The sequence below is a fragment of the Manis pentadactyla genome, chromosome 1, assembly GCF_030020395.1.
Source record: "Manis pentadactyla isolate mManPen7 chromosome 1, mManPen7.hap1, whole genome shotgun sequence".
Taxonomy (NCBI): Eukaryota; Metazoa; Chordata; class Mammalia; order Pholidota; family Manidae; genus Manis; species Manis pentadactyla.
In genome coordinates this window covers 195735738-195762453 of record NC_080019.1, presented here as the reverse complement: position 1 = coordinate 195762453, position 26716 = coordinate 195735738, and the positions used below count along the sequence as shown (strand labels likewise).

The 26716-nt window shown below is 55.7% G+C and overlaps 1 protein-coding gene across 16 annotated transcripts in view; it reads right to left on the bottom strand.

The window, feature by feature from the left end:
* The window catches only part of TRPM2 (transient receptor potential cation channel subfamily M member 2), a 54809-nt gene extending 29737 nt beyond the window's left edge, over window positions 1–25072 (bottom strand). The window contains exons 1-9 of one of the 16 annotated variants that reach the window (XR_008998725.1): window positions 24427–25043; window positions 21097–21357; window positions 20332–20420; window positions 11038–11206; window positions 9496–9676; window positions 8097–8263; window positions 4565–4745; window positions 3336–3397; window positions 2389–2589 (exon numbers count right to left, since the gene is read on the bottom strand). Coding sequence is in view for 12 of the 16 variants with exons in the window: in XM_036912044.2 (XP_036767939.2) it covers window positions 2389–2589; window positions 3336–3397; window positions 4565–4745; window positions 8097–8263; window positions 9496–9676; window positions 11038–11206; window positions 20332–20420; window positions 21097–21252 (1206 nt within the window). In the remaining 4 variants the exon portion in view is untranslated. Of the gene's footprint in view, window positions 1–2388; window positions 2590–3335; window positions 3398–4564; window positions 4746–8096; window positions 8264–9495; window positions 9677–11037; window positions 11207–18906; window positions 19031–20331; window positions 20421–21096; window positions 21358–24426 lie in introns of those variants that run through there. The other 15 variants (XR_005030191.2, XR_005030190.2, XR_005030192.2 and 12 more) reach the window with 15 other exon arrangements.
* Window positions 25073–26716: the final 1644 nt, after the last annotated feature.

Sequence of the window (26716 nt, the reverse complement as noted above, 5' to 3'; positions counted from 1 at the left end):
TCCAGTCTAAAACTTGCCTGAACAATTTATGTGCCGAGGAGAGGCCCCAGGACCTGCCTGCAGCTCAAGGCTCCTTGGGGAACTGAGCTAACCTCACGGCAAAAACAGTCTCCCAGAATACCCATATCCACTGCCACTCTGCAACCACACTCAGCAGACCAGAACAGGGTCATGTGCCCCACACAGGACCCAAGACCCGTCCCCACCCAGGGTGAGCCCCCTGCCTTCCCCCGCAGTGCCTCGTGCTCCCAGGCCCCCAGCAGGCATCCTCCCTCCACGTGGCCAACCACAGTGTGTCCCCATGATCTTTGGCTGGGAACACAGACTGCCCGTGTGGCCCAAAATTAGATAAGGTCAGAGCTAAGCTGCTCCACAGACTTGCCCTGAAGAGTGTGTCAGTCATGTAAACCTGAATTTCCAGGAGCTTTTACGACCTGACTTATCATTCATGGAGCTGAACTAGAGACCTAGACCCTGACTCTTGGCCAGCCACAGCTTACTGTTAGGGAAAGCAAGGCTCTGAGAGGCACCAGCAGCCCCACCCCAAAGAATCCCGGCAGGAACCAGAGGTGGGGCGACCTTAGGACTCGTGAGCCCCAGCCCAGGAGCGCAGAGCACGGAGGAGAGAGCAGGGGCACGTGAGCACAGAAGCAGGAAGTGCGGGGCTGTCCGTTGGGCCTGGAGGGCTGGAGCAGGCTGACCTAGCCACTCCCCTTCACACCGGCCCCCCTGGAGGCTGGGGTGGCTGCCTTGGGCTGTGACCCCTCTGCAGAGCTCATCGGGGGGACCCTAAAATCTGGGACAGCTGCTTCTGACGCCCACTCCAAATGCCCAAGGTTCCCAACTAAGCCAAACAGCCTTAAAGTATCTGAGAGAGAAGCTCTATCCAGAGCTTCGGGAGAAGTCCTTACATACCTTCCAGAGCTGACTCCCCACCCCAGCACGCCGCAAGGATTCGCTCTGTAAGGGGCCCTCGCAAAGTCTTCCCCCGCCTGTAAACACCTTCGTCTCCCACTGGAGGTATCACAGCAACACAGAGCCAATGCCTTTGAAAGCAAAATTACTGAAAAACAGTCTCTCAGAACACCCACATCCATCAGGTCACTCTGCAATTATGTCCTGTGACAGCCCAGAGGTCTCCCCTGGCCAGGAGAAGCAGGTCAGGACAGAGAAGGGTGCAGACCAGAGGGGGCGCCCATGAGGCTCCCAGCGCAGGAGTTGAGGAGATGGGCAGGAGGCAGGGCCCCAGAGCCCCAACCCACCCACAGCCAGAGCAGCCCAATCTCATCAGTTCATATGGGAATGTTCCAGAAAATCTGAAATCTGGTTGGCTAACTAAATGATGTCATGCTTAAAAAAAAAAAGACGATGAAAGAGAAAAGGCTAAATGCAATGTGGTGTCTTGGTTTGGCTCCTGGGCTGGGAGAAAGGTCACTGTGGGTCAGGGTGACATCCAAACATCCTGCGCTCAGTGAACACCAGTGAACAGCGAGGCACCGAATTCACCCCTTAGTTTGGGCAAATGGCTGTGGATGTTAATGTCAGGGGAGGTGGCATGAAGGGCACAGAGAAGCCCTCTACGGTCTGTGTTCTGTAAATCTAAAATCACTCCAAAGCGAAGGGGGGGTGGGGAGAGCAGAGCACTGGAATAGGGCCATGCTGCAGGGCAGCGCCCATCCCATGCTCCCGGCTGTGCCCGGACTCCGAGCACCGGCCCCTTTCCCTCTGTGCTCAGTCACGGGGCAGGGAGTTGGTGCCCTCAGGTACAGCTAGCTCCCTCCCGGGTCTCAGGTCTCCCGAGGCCCTGGAGACCAGGGTGCCCTGAATGCTCCCGCAACGCACAGATCCTCAGGTGGGCACACCTGCCGGAGCCTCTAGCTGAGGGGTGCGCGGGAAGCACCTCCACATAGCCCAAGGTACCTCAGCCCAGCTGGGCCCTGACTCGCCGGGCTCTGCCTATCTCCCTGCCTTGCCAGCTCCCCAAGTGGCTCCATTAATCTGTCCAGGGAGCCTTGAACCCGCCCAGCTTGGAGGCTGTGCCGGCCCTTGCCCCCGGTTGCCGTCACCTGGCCGTGCCCCTGCGCCCCCATCCTGGGCCTCAGCGCCAGCCTCCTGCCCCTCCCCTCCAGCTGGCTCCCCTCCCCTCTCCCCAGAGCAGCTGCACTCTCCAGTTCTGGGGCCTGTCAGCCCAGGCTTGACATCCGTGGACAGAGGTTCAAGACGTGCCCTCCTTGGCAGGGCAGTATGCGGCCTCGGCTTCCTGCCTGCCCGGCCCTCTGCCTGCTGGCACAAAGCCACCCACCCCAGCCCCCTGGGAATCCCAGTTCTGCCTGGTCCTGCTCCCTGGGGAGCTACCGCATGCGTGCTGGCTGCCGCCTGCCACCTCACCTTCTTGGTCCACTCCACGACCTGCCTTTCGGTGAAGGTGTCAAACATCTCCTGGAAGAACTCGCTCAGCTTCTGCTGAATCAGGGAGATGGTGATCTCGGAGATGGGCAGGCTGGCCACCTGGGCAAGGACGTCGGCCACACGGCCTGAGCCCTCCACGATCACGCAGGGGGTGCCGTGGGTGATGGCGTTGTAGATGGTCTGTAAGGCAGGTGCCAGGGCCGCTCAGACACCTGAAGTGGGGAATCTCTAGTGCACATACCACCAGGCTAACGGGTGATTGAGAAATGCACTGAAAACACAGCTGGGCGCTTTCTGCTGCTCAGAGGGACAAGCAGCTCGTCCTGATGGCCTGTGGGGTGTGCCCCATAAGCCTTCGCCTTCAGGTCTACCACCAGCACCACGCAACAGGTCTGCCACTGACCTGTGCTCACGAGAGCGCCTCCAGAAAGACAGGGCGCAGCCTGGCCTGGTGCTCAGCAACCTCCTGAAGGCCCAGGGAGAGCCCAGGACAGCCAGGGGGTCAGGGAACCCAGGGTGAGGCCTCCTTCAGTGGGAAGGACACACCAGCGGGAGCAGGTGCCCTGCTCTGGCTGTGAGGAAGCAGGGGGCCTGCAGAGGACCCCACGTGTGGGGAGAGTGGTGGCCCAGAGGCAATCCGAAGCCCGGGACCCGGGGGGGTCCATGCTGACCACCTGCAGTTACTAACCACGAGTGGACGTGTTCTCTGACCCCCTACAGGAAATGCCATGCCACTCCCCGAATGTGCAGGCGGCAGTGCCACCATATGTCCCTGCACAGCGTTTAGTTGGCCCCACACGGTCACATCCCGTTCTCCTTGCCCTTTCTGGCCATTGGCCCCACAGACATACTGGCAATGGCTCTCCGGGCCAGCTGTGCCCTACAGCTGGGCTGAATCCCTGAGTCTGCCTGCCACCAGGACTCACGTGCAGTGTGCCAGGGCCCCCCTCCAGTACCACACAGACGATGGGGATCTTGATGGCCACACCTAGGATGAAGCATGGAGCCCCAGTTTAGGGGACGTGGGGCTTGGGCCTCCCCCTGGGACACAGCCCAGCCACTCTTGTGCAGAAGCCTCGGGCACTGCGTGCTGTGGGTGAGTGCCGAGGGGTTTCAAAGGCCGGCAGGGAGCAGGTGAGGGCGCGGTGATGGCCTCTCCGGGGCAGGGGTGGGGGGAGGGCCTCAGACGCCCAGCGGTGGGGAGGGTCCCCAGCTGCCTTCTGCCCCCGCAGCCCCAGAGCCCAGCCTGCTTTCCCTGCAGCCCTTCCTCGGCGCCTCACACCTGGGCACGTGGGGACACGTCAAGCAGATGGACACAACACCCTGCGTGTGCAGGGCCATGGCGCGGGAGCCTACATCCTCACTGGGCCATCCGTTGAGGCTTTCATCCTTCCCACAGCAGGGGGCTGGGGGAGACTTCAGGAACACCCCTCCCCGGTGGCAAACTTTCTCTCCCAGTGCCAACATGGGCCCCCGACCCCACTCACTCTGATGCCCCAAACACGGCCCACCCAAGTTCTTAGGCAAAGCAGGGTTCTCAAACTGCGGCCCCCGGCTAGCCACATCTGTGTCCCCCAGGAACTTAGAAACCTAAGTTTCCCCACCCAGACCCATGAGTCAGGGACCAGGGGTTGACGGGGCCGACAGACCCTCGGGGGGCCTCTGATGTGCAGTGAAGCTGGACAGCCACTGCTCTAAAGGTGCCCAGCCCACCTGGTGCCGAGCCAGACCCTCCTGTTATCTCGGGGCCTTTCTTTGCCCCCCTTAAATCATGCAAACTCCTGTATATTCAGCCTCCCAGTGTCCTAGAATCTATCCCGTCTCGCCTACAAGGGAAAGGAGGTCAAGGCTTGTGTTTGGACTTTCTTATTTTTGAACTGGGCTGCATGTGTGGTGTGAAGTGATGTAGATGGTCTCTCACTTGACAGTGAGCAGAAAAGTGGGGACGTGCCCTCACCCCTGTCCATGGGTTAAACGGGCAAGAGACGGTGACCCCACCGGATAGAGCCAGGAGACGGTGGGAAAGGACCCAGGTGCATCTGACTACACCCCCCACCCACACTGAACGTCCTGGTCATGCCCGCTGGGCCCCGACGCCCTGGATGGCCAGCACCCCCTGCTCTGGCCTAAGTGCCCACAGGAGCACTCTGCTCACCTCCCCTCTCCTTTGTCTGCTCTGATACGAACTTCTCCAGCCTCGACCTCAGGGGGATCTCGACCCCGTAGCGGCCGTGAGTCCCGTCGTCCACAAGGATGAAGTGGGAGTGGTTGCTGTCCAGGCAGGTCAGGTGCCCTTGGCCATCCTCGTCCACCATGTACTCAGCAGGGAAGCTGCCCTGGGGACAGCCAGATGGAAAGTTCTGCATCTTGAATGTGGGGGATGGGGTCTAGCAGGCTGGATAACGAGCTCCCAGCTATGTCAGGTCCTGATCCCTGCAAGCTGTGAATGTGACCTTATTTGGAAGGAGAGTCTGCAGATGATTCTGCTAATGACCTTGACATGGAAGCTGACCCTGGATCACCCAGGTGGGCTTACATACCCTCACAAGTGTCCTTCCAACGGAAAGGCAGGAGGAGGGTTGACCAGGAAAGGCCAGGCTGTGTGACCAGGAAGGCTGAGGCTGGGGCCATGCGGCCACAAGCCCAGGAGGCCGGCCCCAACAGAGGCTGGAAAGGCAGGAAGGGCGTCTCCCTGCCTGCCTCTGGGGAGGCGTGGCCCTGCCTGCGTCCTGGTTTGGGCCAAGTGTCACTGATTTTGGGGTTCTGGCCTACAAGAGAGAATAGGTCTCTGTTCTGGAAGCCCCCAGGTGTGGGGTGATCTGTCACAACAGCCCCAGGGAATGAACAGGAAGTGAGGTGCTACTATAACAAACGCCGAAAACTGGAAAAGGTCTGGAACTGGGAAATGGGCAAAGGCTGGAAGAATCTGGGGGGCATATGACAGAAATGTCTAGATAGCCTTGAACAGACTGTTGGCAGAGGACGTGTGTTAAAGCTGTTGCAGGTGAAGGCCCAGAAGGGGGTGAGGAACGTGGCAGGGAAGGCGTCTGTTGCCCTAGTTACACAGCTCGTCACAGACAGAGCTCAGGTGGGAATGGGAACGGGAAAGGTGCTGCTGGTCAGGCTCCATGAGGGGCGCGCGTCGGCAACAAGGAGGGGCCCGCAGGGGCCCACAGCTCTGCTGCACCGCGCCGCACAGCTGGGTGGAAAGCAGAGTCACAAGTGATGAGCTTGGAAATGTATCCGAGGACGTTTCCAAGCAAAGTGTTGAAAGTGTAGTCTGGTTTCTGCTCGCTGCTTATCATAAATGTGAAAGGAGAGCCGTGCCGTACGCGGGTCGGCAGACAGGACGCAGCTCAGGGACACTCTCAGCCTGTCTGTCCAGAGCACGAGGATGTGAGAAGAGGAAGAGAATCCTGTTAAGAACGCGTGTTCTAGAGAGAGGGCTGAGGGTGGGGCTGCACAGCCTTCTGCTGTGGATGTGAGGTCAAACACAAGGCCACGGATTCACTCAAGCATCTCAGCAGGGGCCAGGAGTAGAGATCTGCAGAGAGCCTTCTGTCTACTGGCAGGAACCCGTGTGACACACACAGGAAGCCCACAAGGCTTCTGAGAGTGTTGCCTCAGAAGCACTGCTCACTTGGACTGAAAGGTCGGACACAGGATAAAGTGAACAAAGTAAGTAAGATGCCCAAAATTCTACAGGCAGGAGACAGGCTGATGACCTTCAAGAAAAGGGAGGGGCCATCCCAAGGGCAGAGTTGTGCATGGGAACGGAAGCTGAGGGCCTGAACAGGGCGCCCTGGGCTGGAGCCTCAAGTCACACCTTTCCCCATTTTGTCACCTAATGAATTTCTCCACTGGATCTTGAAATTGCTCAGGATCGGTGACCCCTTTATTCTCTCCACGTTCTTTCCTTAGAATGAGGGTGTCCATTAGAGTATGTCTGTTCTAATAAACAAAACCACTGTATTTTGGAAGAAAATAACCCATTTTCTAGTTTCAGAGGTCCACACATGAAGGGAAATTTTGCCCCAGGACAGAGCATACCCAGGATCTCATTTAAAGGAGGCGATTTTGGATATTTTAGCTGGTGACATGTAGACAAGACTTTGAACTCTCAGTTGATGCTGTAATGGGCTGATTATATGGGGGATCTTGGGATGGGGTGGGTGTATTTTGCACATGAGTATGAGTCCTTGGGAGTCTGAGGGCGGATCACGGCTGGCTGAGAAACAGCCGATCAAAGGCATTGGGTCCTGATCCTGGACTCGTACACACTGTCTTATTTCAAAAAAGGATCCTTGCAGTTGTAATGTAAGCATCTTGATATGAGGAGATCACCCTGGGTTATCCAGGCCCTAAATGCCAAGGGAAGTGCCCTCAGAGCAGACGCAGAGGGGGATTTGGCACAACACACAGAGAAGGCAGCGCGATGGAGTCAGAGTGGAGAGATGCGAGCTCGAGCCAAGGACCCCTGGCAGCCAGCGGGACCTAGAAGAGGAGGAAGGAGCCCCAGGAGCCTGGGGCAGGCGTGTGGCCCCAGCACACCCTGACTGTGCCTTGGTGGTACTGATTCCAGATTTCCTGCCTTCAGAAGTACGACAGAAGAAATTTCTGTTGCTTTTAGCCACGAGGTTCTGACCAGGTGGTGCAGCAGCCCCGGGACACTGACCGCAGGGACGACTGCTGGGCCAGCGCACACACCCCTGTCACCCACAAAGGATAGCTGGAGTGTCAAGGGGAGGCTTCTGAACCACAAATGGGAGAAGAACGAAGAGCAGTCTTGGAAGCCACCCGTCTCTCTTGGCCTCAGATTTCCACTCCGTATAATGAGCACCCAAGACAGAGCAGCCCTGTCCTCCTGAACACATCTGTGACTCTGACACAAAAGGAAGGCAGAGGCTGTGGCCGGGGGGCCCAGTCACGAGCACCTGTGACTGAGCAAAGGAGCCACCACCCCAGAGACACTCCCCCTGGGTGAAGGGCCTCTCCAGGGCAGCTGCGAGAAAGCCTCCCAGCCAGGCATGCTCCTGGGGGGCTCCCTGTACTCCCTGACTCTGCAAATTAAGTGGACATGTGCTCATCATGCCAGGTCTACTGCGTACGTAAAAAATCTGACTGAATGAATTCAATCATCTTTTCCAGCTTCCACAGTTAACCAGTTAAATGGAGGCAGGAGGCTCTGTCTGTGATCTTAAAGGAGAAGCGTGGGTCATGACTGTCAGAAATCACAGCACTGTGCAACTAATTCCTGGACTGGGGGAGACCCCTGATCGCGGGGTTCACAGATCAGGCTTTGGGATGGACAGCTAGGTTCCACCCACCACAGATGCTCATGGGCTGTGTGGTCTCAGCCACGTTACCTCCTTCTGCTAAAGTGCACTTCTCACCTGAGAGGCTGTTAGCATGACCAGCGATGGCTCTTAGATAACTCTTATGTGCACCTGTCCTGCAGTCTTGAGGGAGGAAACCAGAATTTTGCCAAGTCAGCTACGTGTCCTGGGTCACCAGGGTCTGTGGCATGGCTGGGCTGGAGCCGGGTGTCCTGTGCCTCACCCAACCTCTTCCCCCAACACTGCATTTACCCCAGTGGCCAGGCATGGGCCCCCCACAGCAGCACCCAGTAGGACCCCACCTGTCACCTCATCTGACCCTGCCACACCCAGGAGTCTGGCCCAGCTCACCGCAGGGTGGATCAGGCTGTCCCGGTTGTGCACCGTGCCCCACGTGGCAATGCCAATGGTGACGATTTCTCCCTTGTTGTAGCTGCTGCTCAGGCTGAAGTCCCGCACCGCCTCGCCCACCTGCTTCATCACGCCGGTGTGGGAGCCCCCGGTGATGATCCAGGCCCCTGGGGGAAGGAGCTGAGGGTATCTCCCGGCCACATGCAAGCCTGCCCCCAGTGCCCCGTGTGTGCCTCCGATGCAGGGTGTCACACAAAGGGGCTTCCAAACTCATTACCAGGTGCCAGTCTCAAAACTGGGACCCAGGAGGAGGCCACACCCTGCACCCGCCTTCATGTTGCAGCTCCGAGGCCTCCATTGCCCACCGTGCTTGGGTTGCAGGGGCAGGAATGGGGCCTGCAGGCTGCGTCCTCCCTCCCAGCCTCCCTGCAGCCCTTCTCCATCCCAGCTTCGGGAACTTGGCAACCCTGAAGTTTCTCTTGATTCTTCTATTTCAAGACATGCAAATGTCCCTTCCTCCTCTCAATTTCTGGGGCCAAGATTATACCCCTGTTCCCAGCCACTCAGCCCTGCCATGCCACCCATGCCGTGAAACTTGCAGTGGCCTCTGTAGGGGACCCGCTGGCTGGCCTGACCAGCTTTAGGTGTCAACACAGAAGAGTGTATGATGGGCAGCGCTGAGCACGGTGGGCCGGCACCAGCTGTGTGCTGTGCACCCTTGGACGTGAGAATGGCAGGTCCCCGGTGGGGTCGGCTCCTCTGGCCCATGTCCTCGAATGGGAAGCCACAGGGAAGGGGCTGCCACCACCTCCCACAGACATGAGCAGAAGGCCACCTTTGTCTCTGTTGGGGTCTCTGTCCCAGGGCAATGCTGACGAGAGTGCAGAGACCAGTGCCCAGAAGCCAGTCACAGTGTCGCCAATCAAGACTCAGATTAAGTCTGTTTCGGGGCAAAGACCCAAACTGATGGTGTGGTTCTCACACCTTTTGCTTAAACAAATCCTAGAAAAGGGCTCAGTCCCTTGGGGGGGCCGCTTCTCTCCTGGACCCAGAATCCTTGCTCTCCTGCCATAGCCTACCTGGCGCAGCCCCCTCAAGCTCACGTGCCTACTGATCGCTGGTCACTTAGGCCGAGGGCCGCCCCCCTGTGGGGCTCCAAGCGTGGTGGGCACAGAGTCAGGGCCGCACGCAGCCTTGCCCACTCTGCTCTTACTGGAGCTGTGAGCCTGGGGAAGTATTAACGCTGAGGCTGTGGCCTCCCCTAAGAAGATGGAGATTGTATCCTCCTTGCCTGGAGCTAACGGAAAGATCAGGCAGCAAAGAGTTTGGTGCCCGGGAGCTCTCCCCGACTCCCCATGATTAACACAGCCACCGCTGTCCCCTGCCCCCCGGGCCGCACCTGTGGTCTGGGCCACCTTGACCAGGCCCCTGCGGAAGATGCTCCTCAGCCTGGGCTTCATGATGAAGTCCTTGGCCCCACCCGTCACAGAGATGAGGAGGCTGGGGACATCCAGGCCCCAGTGCTGGGTCATGAGGCGGTAGATCACGCTGGAAGGTGTGTCCTGGGACAGGCGCACGTACTGCGGGAGTCAGGACCCGGGGAGCCCGTGTCAGCCGGCAGCAGTGCAGCTGGGGGACCGTGCCCCTGAGCCCCAGCCCTGGGGGGACCCTCACCCTGGGCCCAGACCTGGGGAGTAGAAGTGACCACACCCAAGTGGGACAGGGACTGAGCGACAAAGGGAGCCCAAGCCCGGAAGAGAGCCCGGAAGGCCGGCCCCGCACCCTCAGCACCTCCTGACTGCGCCCCGGGTCGGAAGCCCCCAAGCCCCATGCCCATCCCGTCCCTGGGGGTGGGCCTCCTCTGCGCCCCCAGGCTGAACATGGCCATCGTGAAGGAGTGTCTTTCTCCACCCAGCACAGCTTCCTCCCAGCCAGCGCCTGCGGCCTGGCCCCCCGGGGCTCTGCTGTCCAGGCCTCTGGCCCTGACACGCTCTAGGGCTCACTCTTACCCTGAGCCTGGGCTGCAAAGGATCCCCCACTCTTCTCGGGTCAAACCCAGAATAGCTGTGAGGGTGGCTCACAAGGGACCAGGGCTTACACCACACCCAACTCGCGACGGTGTGGATGCTGGGCTGCTCTGGAGCTAATGGCCAGCTGGGAAGCAGGTGTGACCCCACCCCCAGGCCCCTCCTTGTTCAGGCTCTTTTGCCAAGTGTGCAATGTCTCAGCCACTCAGAGGAGGCGAGGCAGTAGCCACACCCACTCCTGAGAGGTTCAGGGGTTCCAGAAATAAGCAGCCCCATAGGCCCTGGAGGACAGTAGTGCCCAGGGCCTGCATCAGGGTCCTCCAGAAGGCTGGTTGCAGCGAGGGCAGCTGGGCCCCAGTCCAGCAGGTGGGGGTTGGGCCAAGAAACTGCCTGGCGGTGCTGTTGCTCCAAGGACCACCCTGAGATGCACACCTGAGAGCCAGGGCCTCCCTCTGCCACTCCTGCCCCCCTGAAGGCCTGAGGCCCCTGGGGGTCCCACTTGGCCACCTGGCACCATCAGACTTCCCACAGCAGGCCTCTGAGCCACCCCCAGCCTGTCTCCTCACCCCATTCCTCAAGCCTACCCTGACTCACGCCCTAGGTGACCCCTGCTCCCCCCAGACCCCGGCCAAGGCTGCCCAGGGCCTCCTAGCCATAGCTCACACTGCTGGGCTTGCACCCTCCTCAGAGCGCTTGCTGCTCCCGCCCTGCTTATCGGTGACCAAGCACTCTGAGATCAGGCGTGTTTCCTGACAGCCTGTAGCACACTGCCTGCCCCGCTCCTAGTACTGGACAGATGCTGTGCCCCAGGCTTTTGTCCAGCCTCCCTCTCCACACCAGGAAGTCCTGGCCCTGCAGGTCCCCGGTAGTGGCCACTGGTCTGTAGTAAGAGCAATGGAGTGACGAAAACTAACCTTTCCCGTCTTCTGGCCCAGGCCTGTGAAGACAATGTCACCAAAGGCATCAGTTGGCATCTCCTGGACATGTTTTTTTGGGTCCCACTCCTTGCCCTGGAAGGCCTGGGGCCTGGTGGCCTCCTCCAGGTGCTGCTTGTGCATGTAGCCACACTCGCACACCACTTTCCTGCAAAGACCATGCAGTCACCAGAGGTAATGAGACTCCTTCCTGCTCCCCACTGGGGGTGTCAGGGGTGCCCAGTGGAGAGTCAGGACTTCACCCCACCAAGCAGTAACAAGGCACCCTCAGTCATGGTGTTAGTGGAGGTCAAGCAGGGGTCAGTGACAAGGTCCCCCTGCCCTTCCCAGCCAGGACAGGATCAGCAGAGGTCAACTGGGGACTAGAACTGCCCCGTCAAGAGGAACAAGATGCCCCTCCCCACAAGGCAACAATTGAGGCTAAGGGAGCTTGAACATCCACCCCCATGAGCAATACTAATGCAGGGCCCTCCTTCTGCACAGACCTGTCATAGGACCAGCTAAAACACAAGATCCAGTCTCATAACATAATACCTAAAATAGCAGGGTTTCAAACGAAAATCCCTAGTCACACCAGGAACCAGGAAAATTTCAACTGGAATGAGAAATGACAGCAACCACCAAAGCCCAGAGTACATACCTTCTAGAATCAGCCAACAAGGGTTTTTAAGCAACCTCCTTAAAATGCTTTGACAAGAAATGATGACCATGCTTGAAAAATGAAAAAATATAAACTCTCAGCAAAGAAAAAGAAGATATATCAAATAGGAATTTTAGAACTGAAGAATGCACAGACCAAAATTAAAAAAAAAAAAAACCTTACAGGATGAACTCGGCACCAGAATGAAGGTGACAGAGGAAACAATCTACAAACTTGAAGACAGAACAATAGAAATGACCCAAAATGAACAACAGAAAGAAAATAGATCTAAATAAATTAATACACAGAGCCTCTGGGGCCCATGGAACCATGACAAAAACGGAACATCCATGTCATCAGAATCCCACAAAGGAAAGAGAAAGAAAGCAACATTGGAAAGGTATGTAAAGAAATTATGACCCGTGGGAGTGTTCCTAGGAATGCAGGGTTGGACTCCCATTTAAAAATCAGTCAACATACTATTTGCAGATGACATGATATTGTACATAAAAAACCCTAAAGACTCCACTCCAAAACTACTAGAACTAATATCGGAATTCAGCAAAGTTGTAGGATACAAAATTAATACACAGAAATCTGTTGCATTCCTTTACACTAACAATGAACTAGCAGAAAGAGAAATTAGAAAAACAATTCCATTCACAATTGCATCAAAAAGAATAAAATACCTAGGAATAAACCTAACCAAGGAAGTGAAAGACTTATACCCTGAAAACTACAGGACACTCTTAAGAGAAATTAAATAAGACACTAACAAATGGAAACTCATCCCATGCTCTTGGCTAGGAAGAATTAATATTGTCAAAATGGCTATCCTGCCCAAAGCAATCTACAGATTCAATGCAATCCCTATCAAATTACCAACAGCATTCTTCAATGAACTGGAACAAATAGTTCAAAAATTCATATGGAACAACCTAAGACCCCGAATAGCCACAGCAATCCTGAGAAGGAAGAACAAAGTGGGGGGGATCTCTCTTCCCAACTTCAAGCTCTACTACAAAGTCACAGTAATCAAGACAATTTGGTACTGGCACAAGAACAGATGCACAGACCAGTGGAACAGAATAGAGACCCCAGATATTAACCCAAACATATATGGTTAATTAATATATGATAAAGGAGCCATGGACATACAATGGGGAAATGACAGCCACTTCAGCAGCTGGTGTTTGCAAAACTGGACAGCTACATGTAAGAGAATGAAACTGGATCACTGTCTAACCCCATACACAAAAGTAAATTCGAAATGGATCAAAGACCTGAATGTAAGTCATGAAACCATAAAACTCTTAGAAAAAAACAGGCAAAAATCTCATGGACATAAACATGAGTGACTTCTTCATGAACGTATCTCCCCAGGCAAGGGAAACAAAAGCAAAAATGAACAAGTGGGACTATATCAAGCCGAAAAGCTTCTGTACAGCAAAGGACACCACCAATAGAACAAAAAGGCATCCTACAGTATGGGAGAATATATTCATAAATGACAGATCCAATAAAGGGTTGACATCCAAAATATATAAAGAGATCACACACCTCAACAAACAAAAAGCAAATAATCCAATTAAAAATGGTCAGAGGAGCTGAACAGTTTCCCAAAGAAGAAATTCAGATGGCCAACAGACACATGAAAAGATATTCCACATCGCTTGTCATCAGAGAAATGCAAATTAAAACCACAATGAGATATCACCTCACACCAGTAAGGATCACCACCATCCAAAAGACAAACAACAATAAATGTTGGTGAGGTTGTGCAGAAAGGAACCCTCCTACACTGCTGGTGGAAATGTAAACTGATTCAACCATTTTGGAAAGCAGTATGGAGGTTCCTCATAAAACTCAAAATAGAAATACCACTTGACCTAGGAATTCAACTCCTAGGAACTTACCCTAAGAATGCAGCAGCCCATTTTGAAAAAGACACATGCACCCCTATGTTTATCACAGCACTGTTTACAGTAGTCAAGAAATGGAAGCAACCTAAGTGTCCATCAGTAGATGAATGGATAAAGAAGATGTGGGACATATACACAATGGAATATTATTCAGCCATAAGAAGAAAACAAATCCTACCATTTGCAACAACATGGATGTAGCTAGAGGGTATTATGCTCAGTGAAATAAGCCAGGCAGAGAAAGACAAGTACCAAATGATTTCACTCATCTGTGGAGTATAAGAACAAAGAAAAACTGAAGGAACAAAACAGCAGCAGACTCACAGAACCCAAGAATGGACTAATAGTTACCAAAGGGAAAGGGACTGAGGAAGATGGGTGGGTAGGGAGGGATAAGGGCGGGGAAAAAAGAAAGGGGGCATTATGATTAGCATATATAATGTGAGGGAAGGCACGGGGAGGGCCCTGCAACACAGAGAAGACAAGTAGTAATTCTACAGCATCTTATTACACTGATGGACAGTGACTGTAATGGGGTATGTGGTGGGGGACTTGGTGATGAGAGGAGTCTAGTAAACATAATATTCCTCATGTAATTGTAGATTAATGATACCAAAAAAAATCAGTCAACATGATCCTTCATTTTAGCAGAATAAAGGAAAGTCATGATCATTTGCTTGGATGAGTAAAAAGCATCCAAATTCAAACACCCATTCATATACCACTTGTGACAAACTAGGAATAAAGGGGAATTTTCTCGATATGATAAGAAAAAACAGCATCTGTGAAAATCCTATTTTTCACAGATCCCATGAAAAAAAATGGGATCCCGTCCTTTTTTTTTTTACAGAAGCCCTGAGGCACTGGGAGGGGCAAAGAAGGAAAGTGCAGGCAAAGTGGTAAAGAGGCAGCCCAGGGCTCTGTCCTGGGGCCTGGAAGGATAAAGGCTGTGCAGAGGAGAACGTGGTCTTCCTCTTTGGTCAGGCAAAGGCGCTAGCCTGGGCCTGGGCGGAGAGAGAGCCAAGGGGGCACAGGCTCTGCCCTCCAGCCCGGCCTCAGGCTCATCACAGTGAGGTGGCGATGCAGCAACTCCCAAGGCAAGGAGACAGCAGTCAGGCCAGCGCTTTCCAGCGCCTATGAGCTGCTCCTGCCCTTGTCATGCATGAGGTCATGCCACTGGGCTGAGCCCTGGGCCGGGTCTATCTCAGCAAGGTCCAACTGCACCTTTCCCAGCAGCTCACGCTCTTGTCATGAAGGTGGAATTAGACTTCACAGAGATATCCAGCTTTCGCTGGAGGACCTCGTCCAGGGGCAGCTCCCACTCGAACCATTCACTGAATTCAGAACTCAAGAGTCCTCTTCTTCTGCGAAGTCTTCCTCTTGGTGCCCCGGCTCTTGTCTGGCAGTAGCAACAGTGACACATAGGGGTCAGGGGGATCCCGTCCATTTTGTCGAAGGGTCTGGCAACTGTGGACGACACTGACCAGCTTCCATTCTTCACTGTAGTACCAAACAGTCAGTTTCACTTGGCCCAGAGGCTTGGCTGGAGCCTCAAGGGGACTGCCACCATGTGTCAGGCACTGCCAGAGCTCTGGGACTGAGGAGGTGATGTGAGGGAGGCCCCCCCAGAGCTCTGTTTCTTCACTCAGAGATGAGGAGCTGTGGCTATAGCTGTGGCCATGTGCTTCCACTCCTGAGTACTGTGACACCAGGATCCCCAGCTGCGCCCTCAGCAGCACCTGCCCTTGACCATTGTTGAGCGTAAACCAGTGGTCCAAGCAGAGCATGTCAGCTGCAAGGAGCTCCGAGAGGGGCAGGGATAATGAGCCCAATACACCAGTCCCCTCACCCCGAACCTGCAGCTCCAGGCTCTCAGTGTTTGGTGTCCTGATGAGGAAGGAGGCACTCTCATCCCAGACAGGGGCTGAAGTTTGGGCGACAGTCTTAGTTTTATGACTAGTGTCTCCCACAGTGAGAATTGCATAAGGGCTGGTAGTTTCATCATCCAATGATGAAACATGGAATGTTTTATCCCTAAGATTGGGGACCAGACAACAATGTCTTCCCTTACTATGCTCTTAAACACTGTACCAATAGGTCCTAGCTAATACAATAATAAATAAAGAAAGGATGGAAAAGAAGACATGAAAGTGTCTTTACTCACAGACATAACTATGTAGAAAATCCTAAGGAATCTACAAAAGTTCTAAGAACTGACAAGTAAGTCTCACAAGTTTGTACGACACAATGTCAACATGACATAAATCAATTTTATGTCTATGCAGAAGTAATAAACAATTAGAAAAGGAAATTGTTAAAAAATACTACCTACAATAGCAAGAAAACAAAAAAGGAAGGAAGGAAGGAAGGAAGACTGGCCCAAATTTCCCATATTTGGAAAAAAGGTATAAATCTACAGATTCAAGAATCTGAAAGACCACCAAAGAGGCTAAACCCAAAGACTTGCATACTAAGACACATAATAGTCAAACTTGAAAACTACTGACGGTGAAAAAATCTTGAAAGCATCAACACAGAAATGACACCTTACCTATTGGGGGAAAATGATCCAAACAACAACTGATTTCTCATCGGAAGCCAGAAAGAAGTACCAGAAGGAAGCAGCCCAACATTTTTCAAATACTGAGAGATATAACCTTCCAACCCAGAATTCTCTATCCAGCAAAAATATTTATCTGTGAAAGGGAAGATATTCTCAGATGAAGGAGAACCAAGGGGATCTACCACCAGCAGAACTACCCTGAAAGATGGCCAAGGGAGGTTCTCCAAGCAGAAAAGAAATGATGAAGGAATGTGGAAACATCCAAAGGAAGAAGGACAATGGCAAGCGTCAAAATATGGGTAAATGCGACACATTTTCCTTCTCTTGAATTGTATGGATTATGTTTGATGGTTGAAGCAAAAATCATAACACTGTCTAGCATGGTTCTTGGTGTACGCAGAGGAAACACTGCAAACAATTATAAGTGGGGAAGGCTAAGTGATGTAAAAGGAGAGAATGCTTCTACATGCCATTCAAACTAGTCAATGTCGCCACCAGGAGACAGTGATGCTTATGTGTATATCAGCAGATGTCAGCACATAGTAGATACTGTGATAAGTTATGGGTATATAATGTAACACCTGGAGCAACCACTTAAAAAAAGCTATACAAAGACATATACACCAAAACAGTACAGATAATCAAGACAGAACTCTAAAAAAATGTTCAAGTCACCTACAGGAGGACAGGAGCAAAGAAACAGCAAAAACAAACTGAAAACCAAAAATATAATGTCAGCCTAACATCTCAATAATTACATTAGGTGTGAAGTTCTAAATGCACCCATTAAAAAAAAAACAAAAAAACAGAGAATGGCAGAGTGGATAAAAAATAAGACCCAGCTCTTTTTTGTCCACAAAAATCTCACTTCAGAGATGATGATGACAGGAACAGAGCACCTGGCAAGAGAGGTCGGTTGGTACCCACACAGCTCGAAGAGATCTAAGGCAGGGCGAGGCACAGTGCTGTGTGACAGACACGGGCCTCAAAAGATCACACAACATATGGTTCCATTTTTGTGACATTCTCAAATGAAGAGTTGCAGAGATGAAGAGGGCATTAGTGATAACCAGTGCTGGGACAGTGAGACATTTCCATAGCATTTTTGCAACTTCCTGTAAATCTAAACTATTTCAAAATAAAAGGGTTTAGACACCCACATGGTGCAAGCTCAAAGCAGAGCCTTTCAGCCCCGGAGCTCACAGGGTGCACGTGGTCCCCCACCTCTGGCCCTCCTGTCATGCCCCCCGTATAGCCGGGTCATACTGCAGGTCGCCCCAATCTCCAGGAGTCCTCGCTCTGTTCTCTGCTTTTCCCCTGGGGAGAAAGCATCAATAGCTCTTTTAAACTGCTACTGCCTCTCTTGTGTTCTTTGTCTTCATGGTTTGAAAGCTTTTACTTCTTTACTGCTATGCAATTGGGTTTCAGGAGAGAATGGATAAACATGTTCTTTACACCTTGTTTAATCAGAAATTTGCACGTTTTTACATTTCTACTTTGTGCTGGGGTCAAATGATCAAGAAGACTAGATACGGATGAGACCAAGAAAAGTCTGAAACAAGAGGAAACCCAAGCCTCTGTAGAGCAGGGGAAAGACCTCTGGACCTGGGGAAAGAGGGCTGCTTCTCTGCCACTTACTGCTCGTGTGACCTTGGATTCTCCTGACTGCATGGCCTCCCAGAGGCACAGCCCACCGCAGGGGAGGAGGTCACAGGGTGAGGGCCCGAGAGCCTGTGTGTTGACCCAGCACAGCCCCCATGTCCTCCTTAGTCTCTTGCAGTTGGCCTATAACAAGCTGACCCTCTGATGAGACTAGATCTCACATCCACATGGCATTCCCAAGCCTGGCACAGACTGATGACCCAGAAATTAAGCAATGAGAGCTTGCTCCTGAAGTCCTGGCCTAGAGGGGCACAAATGGGATGCCACCACTGGCTCCAGAGGGGTTGACGAGAGTCCTGGGGAGCGTGCTGTCTAGTTGGCCCCCAGCCTGCAACCTGAAGGGGACGACCACCTTCATACTGAAGAAAACTCCAGGCATCCACTTCGGTCCTGAGTTTTAGGGATGAGGACTGGCGGTCCGTGGGGGAATTGGTGTGCCCAAGGTCCCGAGATAGACCGGGAAGAAAGCACGGACGGGGGTGGCAGTGGTGGGAGGGAACGGCAGGTCACGCCGAGCAGAGACCCTCCACGCTCAGGGCTGATTAGGTACGGGTGGGAGAGGGAGGCGGAGGGCCCCAGCTTGGCAGAGGGAGGGCGAAGGACCCTAACACACCCCACTGAAATCTGAAGGCATATGAGCAGGTCTGCTGGGGAAGCTCCCTCTGCAGTGGGTGGGACCCTCACCAGCCCTCCTCTCCTGGCCTTTCCCAGGAAGAAAGGGAAGCTTCCCCTGGCCCCTTGGGAGGGACACGTCCTCGTCCCATCACCAGAGTGGCCTGTTTGGTCGGTGACACTGGAGAAAGAGCCCCCCTAGCAGGAGGGTGACCTGCCTCCTGGGAAGGGCCTGCTCCCCAGGCCAGCCTCTGCATGTGGGCTTCCAGAGTGCCCTCCTCGCACTGCCTGACCCAGGGTCCCCTGAGCCTGACGGCACAAGCCAAAAGGCCCCCGTGTGACTGCACCGTGCCCAGCTTCCCCTCCCTCCGGGCCCCACCGCACCCCACCATCTGCCCCACAACCGCCCTGTGTCCCGGTGCCCCAGGATCTCCGGGAAATCGCTGTACCTTTTTCAGCTATAAATCCTGCCCTCACATATGTATTCCTCCCAAGGTTTTGGAACGTGACTTAGGTCACTGCCTTAAGTCACAAGATGTGGCTAGCCAGGAGACTGTGACAACCCATTCACTGTGAACAATGTGGCCATGTGCTCACAGAAAAACATCTCTAGGTGTTCCCAGGACTTCTTCAGCCTTCTCGGGCTTTATGTCCCCAGTCCTACATACTGTGACACACACTCAGAGTCACATCTGAGTGAACAAGCCATTCCCTCTGCTGTATCAGAGGTTCTGAGCCATCAGCTGGAGCATGGGGGCAGCCTTCACTAATTCAGGGTCTGCCCCTGGGGCTGCCAGCAGGAAAACAAGGTCTCACAGTGGAGAGGAGCCAGGCCAGGTGTGAACCCCGTGTCCTCAGGGCCTGTTCGGTGACAACACCCTGGATGAATCACAGGGCCCAGAACCCAGCATGGCTGGGACCATTCAGGACCATTCCTGGCTGAGTCTGTACCATAATCCTCCCCTGTGTCCCCCAGCGGCTTCTCCCCCCGATCACTCTACAGATGTGAGCTTGGTGGGACTATTTGTCCAGCACAGGAAGTAACAAAGAAACCCTGCCTTGGTCAGAGCTCAGGACTAGCAGGAGAGAAAACCACAAGCCACACAGCCTCAGTGCAACCACCCAGGGAGCTGGAGGAGGCACACGGAGTCCGGGGCAGCGGGAGGCCACGCTGGGCTGTGGTCAGGGAGGGCTTCACAGCAGAGGCGTGCGCTGGGGGTGAAGATGGGGTAGAAGGAAGACAGTGCAGCCTGTGCGCAGCACAGCACAGACTAGGGTGCAGCTGGGGGGACGCCACCCCAGTCACTGCCCTGTGCACCCTCCGGGAGCACCACAACACCAGCTCCAGCCCCAGGCTCCAAGGTCCGGGACAGGGAGGCATCCAGGTTTCCTCCAGCTGCCCTCAGGCTCATTTGATTCGTGGGCAGCCCCTGGAAAGCCAGCGGCCCAGGAGGACAGCGTCCAGCGGCTTGGAGGCCAAGTGGTGGCTGCTGCCCATGGAGTCTTGGGCCTCCTTGCGAGGGGTCTGGGCTGTGGGCTTTCCCTGAGGCCCCTTCCAGTCCCTGGACCCTATGATGCTCTATTCCAGAGGAAAATGAGCTACTGTAGAGGGGAGCAGTGCAGTGCCCACACCACAGACTCAGGTCTGAGCACCACCACAGAGCCGCATCTGCATCAGCCTGGACGTGTGACCTAAACTCTGCAAAGCAGATTGGCTGAGGCCCCTCCCCACAGCCAGCTGGGGTAGACGGGAACCCTCCAAGCATCCCGGGCCTCCGCAGACATGGGCTGTGCCCCAGGGCCCAGCCTCGCTCTGATCAGCGACTCCACAGAGCAGCAGGGAAAGGGGCAGAAGACACAAAGCAGGCACTCACCCGGCATCGGACAGTTTGGGGCTTTCCACAAAGTACACGCACTCTTTCTTCATGATGTTTTCAGGAATCCATGAACTAAGATGTTCTTGCTGGGGGAAAAGGGCACTTTGAGGCCTCGGGCATCCCGAGCTACACTCTGCGGAGGACCAGGGCCTGAGGCTCTTTTGGACATCTACACTCGGGACAAGCCTCAAGGGTCTTTTCTCGGAGAAGTGGGACCTGAGCCCTCCCCCACCACAACACCTCTGCGCAGAGGGTCCTGGGTGTGGACTCAGGGGTGGGGGGAGCCTGTGGAATCACTTCTTCTTGGCCCAACTGGAATTTCACAGCTCTTTACAGTTCATACGTCAACACGGCCTTTCTTGGGGCCAAGAGGTGCTGTGGCAAGGTGACAGGTAGGGGTGTGGTCACCTGCCTCCATCCGGGCAGAGTGCAGGCCGCACTCCCCTCCTTTCCAGCTGACCAGGGGAAGTGAAGCCAGTGCGTGTGAAGGTGGGGGCCCACTTCCTGTGCGTGTGGCCCAGGACTGCAGTGTTCACTCAGCACTCTCCCCGTCGGAGAACAGGGACCGTGCAACCCACGGGAGGGGCGGCCCGGCCACTCTTCACTGGTTCCCTGCTCCTCCGAGGGGGCCTTTCTGGGCTGGGGCCCAGCTCAGCGGCATCTCTGCCCAGATAGGCAACATGCCTCTCCCTGGGGGACCCCTGTGCCCACAGGGCTCTGGCAGACCAGCAAGTGGAGCCCCCCTGACGGCCAAAAGCCTACCTTTCCACAGTTGCCATATAGATACTGTGACTTCCCCATCCTGCTGTTGCTTCGCCGGAGATTGGAGACCATGTCCAGGTCCACGACCCTCCTGGGCTGCACCCCGAGGCCCTCTTCCAGCTCGGAGCCATCTTTCCTTGGGGGTAAGGGCTCCATAGTGAGGGCTGCCCCCTCTCCGGCTCCCACCGGCTCCTGCCTCCCTCAGGACAGCATTTCCTCCAGCCTGCGAGGCTGTGCGTTCGGAAAGCACCTCAAGGGCTGCTGAGATAGAGCAGAGGGGAAATGAGGCGGTGGCCCACAGGACCCATCCGCCTGCCGGTCTGCACACCATCCCGCCTGCCTGAGCTCTGCCCCAGCCATGGCCCCAGGCAAGCTGGAGCCCCTGCACCCAAGGGCAGTTGCCCATCCATGATGTAGCAGCCTGAGAAGGAGCCCAGCCTCTCCCAGCCTGTGCTGGTCACCCGGATCCAACTATTCCTAGGTCTGAATGTGTTCCCCTAAATTTCCCATGTCAAAACCTCATCCCCAAGGTGATGGTATTAGGAGGCAGGGTCTCTGGAAGGCCCTGAGGTCCTGATGGTACTTGCCTCTATCAGGGGGTCCCCACAGAGCTCCCTGTGCCCTCCACTGTGAGAAGACACACAGAGATGTCTGCAGCCTGGAAGGGGACCTGGCCCACGGTGTTGACACCCTGGTCACCCCGCCGCAGGGGCTATCACAGCTGCGCCCAGGTTCTGTGTTATCGTGGTGCCCTCACATGAGAGCTTATACCCTTCCTCCCAGTGGGCTTGGGGGCTGGGAGTGAGCCTGGTCAAGGGGCAAGCAGGGAGGGAGCTGCCAGGGGTGGGGTGGCCTGAGCTCTGGGTGTAGCTGAGAGTGTCTGCCCAAGGCCAGCAGCCAGGTGGCTCAACCCTGAGTGCCCAGCACTGAGCTAAGTGGCTCTGAAGAGGGCTGGCCAGGTGGCCCAGTTAAGAGCTGGCAGTGTCTCACTCCCTGACCAATCCCAATAGCTCTGCAGAGGGCAGTGACCTCAGGGTGAAGCCAGATAGGTGGGCAGAGAAAGGCCAGCTGTGAGCGACCCTCATGGTGGTGGAAGGTGATATGGGCAGAAAGGGCTTCTGGGCAGGAGAGAAGTGATGCCCCGTGACCTGTTCTTTTGCTCCAAGAGGCCCCCTGTTATGCCTTGGAGCACCCGATGGGGGGAGTGTGCCTCCATGGATGACACCAGGGTGACACTGTGGGTGACCCCGTGGGGTGCACACATGTTTGTTTTTGCATTTGTGAACTGAGGGAAATCCTCTGTGATGGAGACCTGTCCTGGCCGGGAGCACTGGGCTTAGGAAAATGGGACTTGTTCTATATGTCAGACTTGTCTCGGGGGGAGCACTGTGCTGCCCCTGAAGCCTCCTTTATAGTAGTGGACCTGCGCACTGACCAGGACGGCCTCCTGGTCTCGGGGCTCCTGTGCTGCCAGGCGCCCTCAGGAGCCCATGACGGGAGGGGTGAGAGGCAGCGGACCCCCTCCTTTGAAATCGTTCTGCCCCCAGGCCCTCACACTCAGGGCCTGTGATGGTGGCAGCCCCATGACCTCTGAAATGCCTCGGGTCATTACTGCTGCTGTGGACGGGGCTGACTGTGTCCCTGCTGTCCGGATGAAAGCCCCAGCTCCCTGGAGTGGCCATCAGTCTGACGTCTGTGTGAAATGTGCCACATGCTTTGTCTGCTGTCCTGGGAAAGCCTTTTCATTCCTTTCAGTGTGGATGGGCTAGGAATTCCCGAATCTGTAAGTTCCGCTTCCTTTTTTACTAGAAACTCCACCTTTCAGCCACTCCCTGCTTCAATTTCACTGTAAGCATTTAGGAGAAGCCAAGCTGCATGGGCACCTTGCTCAGGAATGGCTGTGCCCAAGTATTCAATCCCACCCCTGCAAGTCCTGCCCTCTGCAGCACTAGGTGGGAGCACCCCTCGGCCATGCTCCTGGCCCCTGAGCAGCGGGTGGTCTCTCCTTTCTGTCCAAGCCTCACCAGCCCCCGCATCCTGCTCATGACCCCTCAGGCATTCTCTGGGAAGGAGGATCCCCCAGGCCCCCTCTGCTGCTTCTGGGCCCTTGCCAGCTGTGTGTCCACCACGATGGAGGTTCCTGGCTGCACCCCCAGCCTCTCCCAGCCTGTGCTGGTCACCCGGATCCAACCATTCCTAGGTCTGAATGTGTTCCCCTAAATTTCCCATGTCAAAACCTTGTCCCCAAGGTGATGGTATTAGGAGGCAGGGTCTCTGGGAGGTGCTGAGGTCCTGACGGGACTTGCCTCTATCAGGGGGTCCCCACAGAGCTCCCTGTGCCCTCCACTGTGTGAAGACACACAGAGATGTCTGCAGCCTGGAAGGGGACCTGGCCCACCATGTGGTACCCTGATCTGGGACTTCCAGCCTCCAGAGCTGTGAGAAACGAACCTCGGATGTTCACGAGCCCTGCAGCTGTGGTATTTTACAGCAGCCGGGTGGTTGAACCGAGACACTGCAGGAGCCAGAGCTGGCTAGGGGTCCCAGGAGCTTCCCGGCAAACACTTAGGAGGGCAGAGGTTACTGTGCCCCATACCTGGGGGGCCCTTACAGGATGTCTGCTGTCCTACACAGGAGCTCACCCGGCCTCCTCACCCACACCCACCCACACCCAACCCCACCCCAAAGACTCGGCAAGGGCTTTTACATGTGAGGCTGGCCATGGGCACGCTGGCCATGGGCACGCCGGCCTGGACCTGAGCTCACACGCCCTCCACCTCTGTCTGAAGTGTGTGCTATAGCCCGAGCTCCTGGGGCAGGGCAGCCTCTGAAACCCTGGCAGAGAGCACTGTCTACACTGCGAACAGCGGAGGCCAGTGAGGGGAAGGAGAAACCGAGGACAAACGGCCCAGTGGTCTTGTCGGGATTCAGAGCGAGAGCCTGAGATGGCGGAGTCCCTCATCTCCCCAGGTCGGGGCACAGCACTGGGTAGAGATGGCCCTGAATCCTGTGGGTCCCCTCACCCTGGGCTCCCTGCCTTAGCAGGGGCTACAGCCAGGCCCATGAACCTGCGCTCGACGCCGGACCCCCAGCTCGCGCCCGGAGCCCGCTCCAGCTCCCCGCCAGCGCCCGGGTCCCCGCAACCCCGTGGCGAAGGAGCTCCAGCCTGCGGTTTGCTTGTATTCACAGCCGGGACTGCACTCCCTGGACCCCCGTGTACCCGCCCCCGCGTCCCTGGGCCCCGGGGCACCCTCCCCCACCCCGCCTGCGCCTCCGATCCCGCGCACCCCCTCCCTGCCCGCACCCCCGCCCCAGCGCCGGGTCTGCTACCTCGTCGCCGGCCCTGGTGATGTCCGTCCGGGGCCGGCGCGCGCACCTGCTCGGAGAGGGCTGCGTCCCCGCGTCACTCGCCCCGCACTGTCCGTGTCGCCCGCGGCGCGCTCTGCGTCACCGGCCGGGAGAGCGCAGCCTGCCGCACCCCAGGTCCCGCGCCCCGGTCCGACCTCCCCGGAGACCCCAAGCGGGGACCGTCCTGGGTGTTCGCGTCCCGAGGGACTAGAGGCAAGTTTCTCCTTTAAAGGCGCGATGGCAGCTACTCTCCTCGGCCCGGAGCGGCTTGGGGTCGGGGGGCGGGGTTGAGGCGGGGAGGCAGAGGCAGGAGCGGGCGGGGACCCAAGTGAGCGCGGCCTGGGTGAGCCACTTCTCCTACCGGCCTCAGGAAGCCTGGAGACTCCGGCAGCTGCCTCACCCCAGCCCTCTGGCGGGACCCCAAGCCAGGACATTCCCAGTAAGGCAGGACCCAAGGGGACAGGGAGCCAGAAAGAGCCAACCACACAGCACCCAGGTGTAGGGCAGGTGCTGGCCACTGGCCACAAAAGCCTGAACTTGGCGCTGCTTACACGGCCACATCTGTCCTGCTGCTGGAGGGCCCGTAGGGTCCGAATCCCGACTCTGGACCAGAGCTGATGGCAGCTTTCCCTAAAGGTCCAAACCCCCAGCCACAATTCTCTCCCCCACACAAAGCAATCTGCCACCTCCTCCCCAGATGCCAGCCTCCATAGTCCCCCTCCCGTCTGGGCCCCAGGGGGCATCCAGGGAAGTGCAGAGGGTCCTGTACTCCCCAGTCCGGGACCTTAGGGGCTGCTGGCTGACTCCAGGCTCAGCAGCCCCGGCCTCACCACACCCCCCTGGGTGCACTGACCCTGCCAAGGAAGTCTAGGCTCCCGCCTTCACTGCCCTGCCCCTCAGCTAGGGAGCAGCCTGCAGGACTGAGGGTCCAAGGGACCCCCGCTATCCCAGCCTCCAGAAGTCTGTGTGCAGCTGGGGGAAGGTGCCCGAACCCATCAGGGCCTTTGTGCAGGCAGCACTTTCTCAGCTCTTCAAGATGCGTTGATAGGTACAAAGGTGCTAGAGCCTGGCCTCCAAAGCAGTTAGCGCCGTGGGTGTGGCTGTGGGTTCACTGCTGGACAGGGACACAGCCAGCCCCCCGCCACTGCTGCATTCTCAGAGCCCAACTAGGAAGCCCTCCCTGGGGGCCTGCTGCGGGAGTTGGCTTGTTACAACGGCCACACCCCAGAGAGGGGTCTCAGACCCTCACTATCTGACAAGGGAAGCAGAAGCCCCCCCAGTGTCAGCAGCTGCTAAGCATCCAGGCTCTCATCCTTCCCTGGGGGGCCCTTCCCACCCCAGAGCCATGTCATTGACTTAAAGCAGTTAATGTTTCATGGATATCAGCAGTTGCAGCACTGCCCGATGGACGGGCACAGACAGGCTGGCTTTCATTTGCAAGCATCTTGTGGTAACATCAGTTAAGATAAAGTAGTTCAGGAAAGAGGCTCCAACAAACCATCTGTGCCCATGTTGTCCCCTGTGCAGCTCCTTCCTGTCTAGAGAAAACCACATGTTTCACAAGAAGGCCATGTTCCGTCTGCCAGAACACCACTGCAAGAGCAATTATGAAATGTCCTTCCCATAAAAATAGAAAGGCATCGGACAGTAAAGCAGGGACACAGCAAGTGCTGGTCTTGACTGAGAGCTGTTTCAAGTTCAGATAATGGAAATTCAAAGCAAAGGACTTTCCATGGCGCAGACAACACGTCCAAGATACAAGCCCTGCCCTGGCCACGGGCAGGAAGCCACAATCCGTGGGAAAGAGCAATCTGACCGCTTGGCACCAGTGCACTCTCATCATGAATATTACACAGGATTATATACACAATAATACATGGCGACCAGCCTCTGGGAGCAGAGCAGAGCAGGCGGGGAGGGGCCGAGGCTACACAGGGGCTGCAGCCTTTTTCTATACAAGGACAGATGGTAAATACATCAGGCTTGTGGGTCCTGGTTTCTGTTTTAATTACTCAGCTTTGCCATTGCAGAAGGAAGGCAGCCATTGGTAAAGCACAAACAGATGGGTGTAGCTGTTGCCAATAAAGCTTTATTTACAGAAACAGGCCATGGCTGGGTCTGGCCTGGGGGCTGTAGTTCGCTGACCTCTGGTCTACAGAGAGCACCAAGGGAAGCAGGTTCGTGCAGTGGGACACCACTGAGGACCGCTCTTCTGCAGTCAGCAGATCATCTGCAAACTAGAAACAGCAAAAGGACTGCCCAGGAAATTGAG